At 34.4% G+C, this 12,894-nt stretch overlaps 1 protein-coding gene across 3 annotated transcripts in view; it reads right to left on the bottom strand.

Moving 5' to 3' along the window:
• Positions 1-12,894, bottom strand: part of CNTN1 (contactin 1) — a 428,408-nt gene that overhangs the window by 278,414 nt on the left and 137,100 nt on the right. Inside the window, exon 1 of one of the 3 annotated variants that reach the window (XM_023182836.1) lies at positions 5,643-6,004. The exons of the other annotated variants lie outside the window; for them this stretch is intronic. Coding sequence (XP_023038604.1) covers positions 5,643-5,680 — 38 coding nt within the window. The 5' untranslated portion in view covers positions 5,681-6,004. Of the gene's footprint in view, positions 1-5,642; positions 6,005-12,894 lie in introns of those variants that run through there. 3 annotated transcript variants of the gene reach the window in all.

Raw genomic sequence — 12,894 nt, 5'->3', positions numbered from 1 at the left:
AATTTCTTTTTGTTAGGATGTGTCCTGTAGTTGCTCATCAGATATTAAAGACATTATGTAAACAACACTAGCATTTGGTAGTTACAGTTTCAAAATTTCTGCATTCAAGTAGTATAAAGATAGCATTTTCCCTCAGCATTGATTTAGTTGTTTGACAAAGTAAATGCTTGTTTTCATGCAGTAGATATGACATACTACAAGTTAAAACAATCTCAGGAAAATATTTAAAACTTTAGACTTAGGTATCTTGACATAAGACTGAAAACTTCTAATTGCTCATTCATATTTCTAGAGGATATACTCTCTCTCTATCAACCACGACTTGGAAAATAGTTAAGCTTCTTTTTATAAGAGATTCACTCAGAATTTATCCTTAAATTCAAAATAAGATAACAGTTGAGTAAAAAGGTAATGATTTTTTTGTTTTGTTTTAAGGAAAAAGACTTGGCTAATTTATTTCATGTCCTGGGAATGTAATATTTCTATTTATGTTAGTTTGTATTAAAATTTGGAAGATTTTTAATGTAGGTTTTATTATTTAGGTTTGGTAAGGAAAACAGATCTGGAGACGACTGTCATTGTAAAGATAACTTGTTGGCCAAGTCCTGTGGCTCATGCCTGTAATCTCAGCACTTTGGGAGACTGAGGCGGGCGGATCACCTGAGGCCAGGAGTTCGAGACCAGCCTGGCCAATATGGTGAAACCCTGTTTCTATTGAAAAATACAAAAACTAGCCAGATGTGGTGGCGCATGCCTGTAATCCCAGGTACTCAGGAGGCTGAGGCAGGACAATCGCTTGAACTTGGGAGGCGGAGGTTGCAGTGAGCTGAGATCACTCCATTGCACTCCAGGAGGTTGCAATGAGCCGAGATTGCACGATTAGACTCCAGCGACAGAATGAAACTCGGTCTCAAAAAAAAAAAAAAAAAAAATTCACTTGTTAAACCCACAGACCACCAGAGCAAAGGGCACAGCACACCATGAGGAGCAACATGGAGGAGAAGAACTGAGGCTGGTCAGGACGCAGAGGAAGACAGGGGGACTGTGTGGTTTTCACCATAATGAACTGTAGCAGATCAGTGTTCAGGATTAGCTAGTTTGAAAAATTTCATTTGTCACTTGTCTGGTATGTGTCCCCTAAGTGATTAGCCAAGTGGATACTGGCCCAGAGTGTGAGAACCCAGATAAGGAAGGTGGTTGTAGTGGTGGGGCTCTGGATTGGTTGGTTTGCATCTGAAACGTGTACTCAGGGGCAAATTGTATACTAACTCCAGTAATCAACTAACACCTAGGAAGGGTAGTCCTTCCAGGGTCGGCAAAGCTAAAGTATCAGAATACAGAAAATAAAAGACATGGTTAATACAATACAGTTATGCATCACTTAACTACGAGGATACATTCTAAGAAATGCACAGTTAGGTGATTTTGATGGTGGGAACATCACAAAGTGTACTTATGCAAACCTAGATGGTCTAGCCTACTACACACGCAGGCTATATGGCATAGCCTATTGTTCCTCGGCTGCAAACATGAACAGCATGTTACTGTACTGAATACTACAGGCAAGTATAACACAATGGTAAGTATTTGTGTATCTAAACATATCTAAACATAGAAAAAAGGTAATGTGTTGCTCCATATCACTAGGCAACAGGAAATTTTCTGCTCCATTATAATCTCATGGGGCCACTGTCAAATATGCAATCAAAAAGTATTTATGTGGTGCATGATTATTTAATTTAGGATTAGCAGCTATTAAAAAGAAATGCTGAGAATTTATCTGATTCAGGAGTCAGATACTTCTTTATCCTTAAATGCCTCCAGTGAGATTAAATAATGTCTGTGGGTGTTCACTGCCTATTAAGTCAAATCTAAACATGTTATTCTGGTGGCTAAGTTCCTAATAACCTGCCCCCACCTTGTTTATTCTCAACTACACCACCCATCCAATCCGTCTGCTTCAGTACTGACATTAAAATATATATTATTAATTTTAGCCTCCATACCTTTATGCATATTCTTCCTCCATGTGCAATTTTAAAAATGTTGTGCATAATTCTTCATTTCTCCTATGACAGAAAAAGGTTTTACCAAATATTTTTGGGTGACCCTATGCTGTACCTTTTTCCCCCTGCATTTGACTTGTTTGTTCCCATTGAAAGCACAGGCCCATCTTCTTTTGCTTCTGCAAAACCAGAGTACCTAGCAACATCAAACAAGAGGATCCTTAATAAATGCTTCCTTATTGCACTGTGTTGCCTTGTGAGAAGAAAGAGATTGATGAACAATGAAAATGGAGTAAAAGGTATATTTACAATAAGAGGGAATAAATTGGTGAAGTATTCATAAAGCTATATTAAACCGAGGCACTCCTCAGAGTCAACTCTTAAGAGCAAATCTGAAAGAAAGATGTTTCAGATGCTAATTACTCAGGGAAAAAATTTTGAGGGGGAACCAATTTAATCATTTTTCTTGAATTGGAGAGAAAAGAAGATATTTCCCAACAATCACTCTTTGTTGTAGATTCATACTTGAAAAAGTTTTCTGTGAATTTCACAAAGTTTGCAACTCATCGAGACTGTTCACTGAAGCACCCTATGGGAAATTTTGTTGTTGTCTAAACATAAGCTCTGATTTACTTAATTTTCATATGAGCTTGCTTTATTGAAAATGGGTATATTACCTCTCTTCGAATACTTGTAGGCCTCCGAATCATCCATAAGTAATCTGTAACTACCACAATCCTAAGTAAATATAGTATATACATTTACTTATATATGTAAATGTATACTTTTATACATATATGTAAATATGTATATATTTACTTATATGTAAATGTATATATTTACTTATATATGTAAATGTGTATGCATAAGTTAATATATGTACTCTATATTTATAGTAATATGGTAAATATATGTACTATATAGCATAGATATTTGCATATATAGTATATATAGTGATATATACTATACTATATATTAACTTATAGTATATATTTCATATATAGTGTATACATATTTCATATATAGTATATATTTCATATATACTTCAAATATATATATGAAATATATATATATTTCATATAATATGTAACTACCACTTAGGATTATGGTAGTTACAGATCACTTATGGTAGTTACTAAGTAGAAAACTAGATAGATAGGTAGATAGATAGATAAAGAGTATATACATACTATACTCTCTCCCTCTCTCTATATATATAAAGAGAGATTTCTACTTCAATTTATTACAAGTACAAATCTATTTTAGCTATGTCAGTATTTATTCCCTATAAGAAATATTACAGCTTTCTATTTTAAAATATTATTGTCAATTATTTCTCACTCTACTAAGTCACTTTTAAAATTTGTATTTAAAGAAATTATAAACCCTTAGTAAATCTGTTACTTCAGAATTTTTTATACATTGATTTTAAGAATCACTAATAATGTATATCAACTAAAATTAAAGTACATTTTTCTTTCAAAATCTTATGTTTGATGTTTCACTACTCTAATTCCATTTGCCCTGTTTCCTTTTTAATATATGTTTTTGTAATATATTCAGTCTCCATTTCCAATTATATCTAACACAATTATATGCTGCCATAACAATCACTATCTAAACTCATTTTGGTGCCTCATATATATCAAAGAAGATATTTAAAAATTCTCATCAATTTTTTTGTTGGTTCCTCCCAATTGGTAGCCTATAAAAATTAATGATAACCACTGTGGGAAGCAGGAACTGAGCACATCTTATTCCAGATTTCCCTTACATGATCCGGAAGCTACTGTTTATCTGAACATTATGTCTTTTAAATGAGATTGACTAATGGCTTGGGTTGAGACTAGAAAGAAGACAGAGAGGTTCAGATAAGTACAAGGGCAGTGTTTCCTAAATCCTTTGTTGATACACTCTCCCCTTGTTAGGCCATTAATTCTACTGCTATGATCTTGTCACCCAGCATGGGAGCTGTTATTCACCTACTGTCAACTCAGCCAGATCCAACAAGTAGCACTGCCATTCTACTTATTACTCAGAATTTAGTGTGTGTCATTAGGCAATAAATATCTTTAAGTTCCCCCCCTCCATTCTTTCTCATTTTCTTCTAGATTCCATTTTATTAGCTGTTAATCAGCCACCTCAGCCAGGAGGCATTTGAGCAGAACTGAACACCATGACTCAGCATCAAGAGACCTCTAAGGTATGTAGGTAATACCAAGTAATTTCTTCTTCCTTTATTCCCCTCCCTAAGGAAAAACTTCAGGTGTGAGTTTCCTCTTATACCTAAACTAGATCAGTTTTGAAGATTTAAACCATTCTGTAATGCTAGGAGGTCTGTGCACAAGGCCTGGGCAACAGGAAACCTAAATAATATAGCAACATTGTAGTAGAATTGAAATGCACTCTGAAATGCTTGAAAAGTAGTTTTCCTGTGCTCTTATTATCATCATTGCTCCAAATTTCCTTTTGTAAAAAATAAAGTGATGCTTTTTTTCCCCAAAAAAATACTTGTCCTTATCTATTATTGGTCTTGATAGATGATTTAGCAAGCATGCTTTTAAAAACAGTATCAATAAACATACACGAGGAAATATATACACCTATATACTATAGTGCATATATTATTTTATACACTATGAATTATAGTATATATGTATGTATGTGTGTGCATATATATTCACTAGTAATATAAATTCACTGTTAAAAAGTATCCTTAAAAAATTTTACTTATCTAGTGTCTCTTGCTTTATATTTATTAATTCTGTTTTCTCATCCTAAAGAAATGTTCAGGAATTAATCATTTGCCATGATATTTAAGCAAGCAACTTTAATTAACAAAGACTTCTGACAAATATACTCATATAGTACTGTGTTTTTCAGTTTTACAGAGTTTTTGTAAATTTTACTTGGATCTTATGTAGGGGGTCCTATAATTGTATAAGGTTAACTTTTAAAACACCAAGAAAAAACTCTTTTTTGGGTAAATTTCACAATATGTCATCTATCCATACATTTTGGAGTAAGGCATTCCTGACAAGAGGAAAAAACAAAACCAAACCACCACAGGTAGAAGTCAAATGGTTTTGTTTGACAGCAAGGTCTTCCCTCAAGGACATGCTAGTCCAAATTGTTTTAATTCCATCTGCTCAGTTTGTATGCAACACAGTATTTGAGTTTGAGTACCTCAGTGCTCTCCTCTGTTTCTGGGAGAAGGATTGAGCATTTCTGGTGTCTACCCACACCTCTTACTAGAATTTGAAAATGTTGACATTAAGGAAATAATCTGAGCCAATGCGATGCCACAGCCGTGCTAAAACTTCTCCACAAGGAGGTAATTTCCACTTATCAATTCAGCTCATTCTCCTGCTGCCCCTCCCCAGTTTGCAGTCTTCTACACATTCAAGCTCTAGTACATTCTTGAAAAGCTTTTGCATGCAAAATAAAACACCCTATGGTCCAATACTATCAAATATAGAAAGTCACCTCTCATTTAACATAACAATTGAGAGTCCTGATGCTGGCATTGCAATACTAAGGTCTGAGTCAACCTTACTAATATGGCATCACCATTATCCTAACTCAGCATATTGTAGTTTACAATTACCTAACCTACAAAAAAAACCTTGGACTTACCTTATGTGTTGACTTATCTGTCGTCCTGGGTATAACATCTATTGCAAATTGTCCATTTGAATAAATACAGCAACAGTTATACCACAATAGGGCTCTCCTGCAGCAGAAAGCAAGTTAAAAGGACTTCATGCTGTGACCTCACAGGCAGGCACAGCCGCTCCCATCCTTCAGCCAACCTGAGGAGAGCAGGTTAGATGACAGAAAAGCCGGCTCTATACATAGCAATACTTTCAAATAAAGCATTCCGTGCTGTGAGCTGGGAGATTTACATCTTCCAAATTCGGCTGACCCAAGTCAATGCTGCTTCTGTGCCTGAAAATATTAAGCATTTCACTGCAGTCACTTAATGCAAGAAACTATCTGAGGCGACTTCACAAACCCTGTCATTCTGTTCGGATTCGGAGACTAAAGAATGAGCGCTGCATGCATAATTCATGCATTAAAATCTTCAATGCTCTTCCTGTAGTTGCTGTTCTATCCAGTAATGGGCTATCGATCACCTCACCGCCAAGACAATTGGAGCTCCATGATTGGTTTATTTCCACAAATAAAATTACAACCTAAATCACAGGCAGAAGCCTCCAACCCTGCAACATCCACTCGGGGAAAACATTCACATAGAGGAGATGACATTTGCATACTGCAGAATGTTTAAACTGGACTCCTTCTTTGGCAAAAATGCTACAGCATCTGCTGTCTTTTATTCAAAAGATATACTTTCTGCAAGTTTAGGCTGAATATTTTACATTATAAGTGAGATATATGGAATTGGCTTTCTGCTATCATTTCTGGAACAGCAACAAAGCTAAATGAAAATTAAGAAAATAAATAAATGAAAGAAAGAGAAAATAATATGTGGCTATAAAATGTAGAGATTTTTACCTGGGCTCATTGAATAACCTTTTTTAGAAAAGTTTAATTTACAAATAATTAATTCTTCATTTCAAAAATGTGGAAGGAGTTTCTTTCTTAAAAATCATCAATATGGGTACATGTGTTCATCAAAATTATTTTTTGTAACATAAGCACCTTTACTCTAGGTACGTCAGTGGTTCTGAGAGCTCTTGCTCTTAGAATTTAAGCTTCTAAGAAGACAAAATTGTTTTCATTGCCTGAAAAAATAAACCGGCTTTAAAACAAAATGTACATTTAATTTTGCTAATATTCATCAAGGGAAAACAAAGGTAGCATTTTAAAATGTCATAACAGTATTTGCAAAGATACTAGGATGGGAGATTCATGTAAACCAGCAAATACATATATGTGTAAGAAATGCTTGTCTATTTTTCAAAGTGTCTTAGATATAAAAAAGCAAGCCCTATTTTTCCACCAAAAGTGGACTGAACATGATGTTATTAAGGTCACTGAGATGCCTAAAGTCATGTCTTCCCAAAGCCTCCTTTTATACACTCTCTCACATACGTGCACACACACACATAATTCATATTTCTATGTCATTCCACCTGATCATTTGTAAAATCAAAGTGAAACCTTCAAGTTCATTACTATGGGTTAGAGTATAAAATAACTGTCAGAGTTAAACTAAAGTTTGCCAGTTGATAATTATGCTGTAGGGAGCTATTCACCCTTGGTGGTGTTATCATGGTTATTTTCATCAATAAATCAATAGCAGTTGATAGCCCTTGAAGGCAGTAGAGGTGCTGATGACAATAGGTGAAGAGTTTAGAGATGTCCAAGTGCATGTGAAGCATAATCCCGGCTGAGCCATAAAGAAGACAGTTGCACTTGACTGATAAAGATGCTAAAACATTCCAAATGGCAGTCTGAGAAATTAGCCATCCAGTTCCTTTGTCTATTATGTATTCCCTGTGCCACAGTGTTTTTTTCTGCCCTGGGTAGCTTCTATTTTCATATTTGCATGTATTGCCACCAAGCTAATAAACTTCAATTAAACTACATAGACTTCATTTCTTTTCTTTCTTTTTTTTTTTTTTTTTTTTTTTTTTTTTTGAGTCTCACCCTGTCGCCCAGGCTGGAGTGCAGTGGCGCAATCGTCACTCGCTGCAGGCTCCACCTCCCGGGTTCAAGTTATCCTCCTGCCTCAGCCTCTCAAGTAGCTGGGATTACAGGCACCCGCCACCACGCCTGGCTAATTTTTTTGTATTTTTAGTAGAGACGGGATTTCACCATGTTAGTCAGGATGGTCTTGATCCCCTGACCTTGTGATGCACCTGCCTTGGCCTCCCAAAGTGCTGGGATTACAGGCCTGAGCCACCACGCCTGGCCCCCCAGTATTTCTCTCTTCTATCAGTAATATTATTTATTCCTTAAATAGAAGATTTAAAGGCCTAAGACATTTTATAAATCACAGAAGTTTTATCAATTTAATCATATATAGAAGCAATTTCATATAAAAAGAGCATTTTATTTATAAATAGAAATTTGAATATTTTGAAATTTATTAGGTACAAGGTTATATAGAGTACAATAATTTAGGAATTCTAAATTATTGACATACCCCACGATAATTACAAATGTAAGCATTAGAAACTTCAGTTTCCTAAAATGGCATGATTCAGCAGTGCATAACCAGGTGGCTGGGAAGAGCATTAGCTTAGTGCCTCTTTCATCAGTGAGCGGAAGGAAAGCCAGTATCGTTTCTCACATACAAATCTCCATAGTCAACTCTGAAACGAAGATTACAACTTTGCATCTGCTTGGTTAAGTTTCAGGATTTGATTGTCTAAAGATGGAGACAGAAATGAGAAACACACAAAAACACACATGCACACACACATCATCATCATCACCATCATCATCATCATGTCATCATCCTAGAATAGACGAAAATTAGAACCCAGCAAAGTAGAGAAATATATGGCATGAGGAAAACTATGGAGACAGTAAATCCTGAGGAAATCAAAGAAAAGATACAGCAAGTAAACCTTGAATGGAAATGACGGAGGAAAAGTAGACAGTCGTACTCTCAGATAAAACAAAGACAAGGTTGTAATGAAGAGCCAATTTGCATTTTTCAGAAGTCTGGCTATGCTGGAGAAAAACACTTAAATGATCTTTCCAAATGGATGGAAAACAGAGATGGCCACTTTAGACAAATGCAATGTCTTTGCAGATCAAGAAGCTTTCCAATATTTTGCATTTTATAGTGCATGTAAAATAAGGAATGAACTCTATAATGTGAATGGGGTCAATAAGATAAATCAAAATTTGGGTATAAAAGCAAAATTTGGGTGTAAATCTGTGATATATATTAAGATGTCTAACTGACTACTGTCATTTGGAAAGTGCATAATTTGTCTCCAATATAAGGAAAAATAATGCCATGACAAGTTAGGAAAAGAATTTAACCTACCAAAGATTCTGCATTCCTGAGTTCAAGGGATAAGTATTGTGGGAGAAGATTTCATTTGTTCTCTAAGATTTAAGACATGCTTCCTACTTTTCTCTCTGCGTCCTACCAATATCAAAGACACTCTCTAATATAGCCCATTCATTTAATTAAAATATTTATTTTGTACCTTCTACACGCAAGGAATTGCACTAGATGCTAGGAAGTCAAATATGTATCAGTCAGCTGTTGCCTCCAAGATGTCCATACTTCCATAAGGAAAACAGGCCACAACACTGTTGGAGAGTAATGCATATAGTTGCTATGATACTCATTGAGATATGTAAATTAGATAATTAGCCAAAGCACATAGAACTGTGTCTATATGTAAAATAACTGCTAGGTAAATGTTAATTATTCTTATTTTATTCCACTATAAGAGGCATATCAGCAGAGGAAACATTGGCATTATTATCTACCCATGGGAGCATTGAGAAATGATTCATTGAGGGAATGGGTGATAGTTAAAGACACGGGGGTTTATAATAGAAATAATATGGGCTTTAATATTTGTCAAATTTGATATTAAATGTAGGCTTTGCTGAATTTAACTATATGACTAGGATACACCATTCATATTTCAAGAGCATCAATTTTATCATGTAAAAATCAACTTAAATATCTATCTCCTTTAGGTTTTTGTGAGAATTAAATAAATTATTTAGGGTACAATTGTTAAAAACACAGTTTTTGGAGTCAGCCAAGGAGTGTTTAAATCCTGCCTCAATTTCTTCATCTCTAAAATAGAGATCTTGTCAAACTCATAGTTACTAGGAAATTCAACTATTACTATGTCTTTACATTAGTTAACACAGTTTCCGATACAGTAAGGACTTTAGAAACATTAACTGATTTCCTCCCAAGGCTTAGTCTTGGAAGAAAAGTCTTGAAGTCATTTCCAGTAAAGAGCACAACACATGCATTTGTAGGGAGGGAGGACATTACATGATAAGCTTGAGAAACTCAAGTTTCTATGTGATGAGAACTTTGGAAAGAATGGACAATTTGTCAGGTGATTAGGCAAAATTATATAGAATCTGATTTATATAGACCTTTTAAAAACTGTTAAAATATTGATTATATAGGACAATTTCAACACTATTAAGGTGTTTGATGCTATTCTGCAGATACAGAAATATTTCAAGATTTCACCAAGAGAGTAATATGGGCCAGATTTTGTGGGGGAATGATAGACTGGATGCCATAAGCATGGGCAAGGAATACGTTTAATAGAATATCATTTCTAATCCCCCAGAAGTGATGAGGGCCTAAACAAGGTAAATGTAAGGGTATGGTGATGAGGAAAATACTTTAGAGATATTTAAACACTAGAGTAGTAGTACTAAGTCTTACAAGAATATGGTGAGATAATGAGAAAATAATTTTAGATTTAACAAAGGAGAGGTAAACTAGGAAGTTGAAGAGTTAGACACATAAAATTTCCAATAATATATTAGATAATGAGTCTGTAGCTGAATATATTGGTTTGTTAGTGTCCAGACTGCTTAAGCTATGGAAGTCAATGAAATAACTCAGGGTTTGGAAGTGTACAGTGAAAAGAAGATGGAAAATAAAACCCTGAAATGTAGATAAGTAAATGTCTGTAAAAGACTTCTGTTAATATTTGACATGTTAATAAATTGATGGCAAAAGGGAAATCTGCTAATATTCATTACACATACATAATAAGGCTGGAAAAATGTTTAGTACTTTACTAAACTGATTTAATTTGATCACCACAAAGCCCTTATCAGTTAAGTAGCATCTATTTCCATTTTGTCAATGAAAAATCAGGCTCAAAGAAAATTAAGTAATTTGGTCAAGTCACATAACCAGTGAACCAGTGAGCTGGAAGTCACATCCAAGATTTATAACTTCATAGCTCAGGCTTCTTTCACCACATCAAGCTTCTGAGAACCACAAACATAACAGAATACCTTTTCTCAATTTTTTTCTTTGCATTCTTATATCCCAGAATACCAACAAGTAGTCCCTGTTATATAAAAAGTGTTTATAGTAATCACAACTAATTTTCAAAATTGGAGATAGAAAAGAAAATTAGAATATGAAGAAGAATTAATATTTATTATTATGTTCCAAACATATACTATTGTATATATGTGTGGATATATGTTTGTGTGTATATATACATATATATGTGTATACATACATACACCCATTATATCATTATACCAAGACTACTTTATAAAGAAAATGCTATATTCTCAATTATAAGTGGGAGCTAAACATTGGGTACGCTTGGACGTAAAGATGGTAACAACAGACACTGGAGCATATAAGAGGGAGACAGAGAAGGGGGTAGGAGTCGATAAAACTACCTGTTAGGTATTACGCTCATTACCTGGGTGATGGATTCAATCATACTCCAAACCTCAGTATCAAGCAGTCTACTTTTGTAATAAACCTGTCCATGTAGCCCCTGGTTCTAAAATAAAAGTTGGAAGAAAAAAGAAGATGCTATTACCTTATTCTAGAGATTTTTTAAAAAGCTGGCTGAGATCATTTAAATAACTTTCTTAAGGGTACATAGATATAAGGAAAAAGACAGAATTTGAGTTCCGTATGACAAAAAGCCATGTTTATTACATTATATCACACTTTAATAGTATTTTTTAAAATTCACTCAGAAATAATACAATAGAGCCACAAGTATCAACATAGAGCCTACAAGCTTAATCTTGAGGATGAAAATGTACAGAAGAACTCATACATCACAATTCCAATTATAACATTTAAAAACAAGCAAGCCAGTATAATAATATATTTTCCCAGAACTTTGGGACCCCGAGGCGAGCAGATCACCTGAGGTCTGGAGTTCAAGACCAGCCTGGCCAACATGGTGAAACTCTATCTCTACTAAAAGTACAAAAATTAGCCGGGCGTGGTGGCAGGCACCTGTAATCCCAGCTACTCAGGAGGCTAAGGCAGGAGAATTGCTTGAACCTGGGAGATGGAGGTTGCAATGAGCTGAGATCACGCCATTGCACTTCAGCCTGGGTGACAGAGTGAGACTCTGTCTCAAAAAAAAAAAAAAAAAAAAGATTTATAAAAAAGATTGAAAAATATATAAATATCAAATTCAGGATCGTAGTTATTTCTGGAGAGCAGAGGGGGGTATTACTGGAAAGAAATTCACAGAAGACTTCAATTGCACATAGTACTATTTATTAAACTGGTAGTGGAATAGAAATTTTGATTTTGTTTTTGAATACTATCTAAATATTTGCAATATCAATAATATATTTTAAAAGTGAGGAAAATATAATAAAGTCAGCTCCCTTGGTTTTATAGCTGGAGTCCTCTTTCTTCAGTTTCTATTTCCCTTTTAAGATGATAACCAGGAATACTTCTAAAGTCATCCAATTCTATTTGAAGCATCTCTCCAATCATTAAGAAAGAGATTCAGTTAAAGAGAAAGAATAAAAATAAGTATCTATAGTGAACAGGATCCTAAAATGTTTCAAAATTTGAGGTACTTGTACACAGTTCATGTAACATTAAAGGATTTCTGGTTCCATTAAAATACCCAAGATTTTCCCTAATGTTTCAAATAGTTTTCAAATATCCATATACCAGATGATTTCCCAGGTTTCACGAAAATGAGCTAATGGCAATTTAATCTCCATGTAAAATGAGACCACCAATACTACTACTAATGGTTACAAGTATAATTGAAAAACATAATGTAAAGTCTTTTAAGTTTATCAAAGTATAACAAATAATTCTAATAATCCCTATTTAATCATATTTACTTTTAGTTACTTTAAAATAGGCAGTTTTTCTTTTTAAGTGACTAAATGCTCCTGGTGGAAGGCATACTCAATTCATATTTAAATCAAGAAATCTCAGCAACAAGTCTGC

Source organism: Piliocolobus tephrosceles, chromosome 10, assembly GCF_002776525.5.
Source record: "Piliocolobus tephrosceles isolate RC106 chromosome 10, ASM277652v3, whole genome shotgun sequence".
Taxonomy (NCBI): domain Eukaryota; kingdom Metazoa; phylum Chordata; class Mammalia; order Primates; family Cercopithecidae; genus Piliocolobus; species Piliocolobus tephrosceles.
Note: the sequence above shows the minus strand (reverse complement) of the source record. Positions and strands in the feature narration are given on the sequence as shown.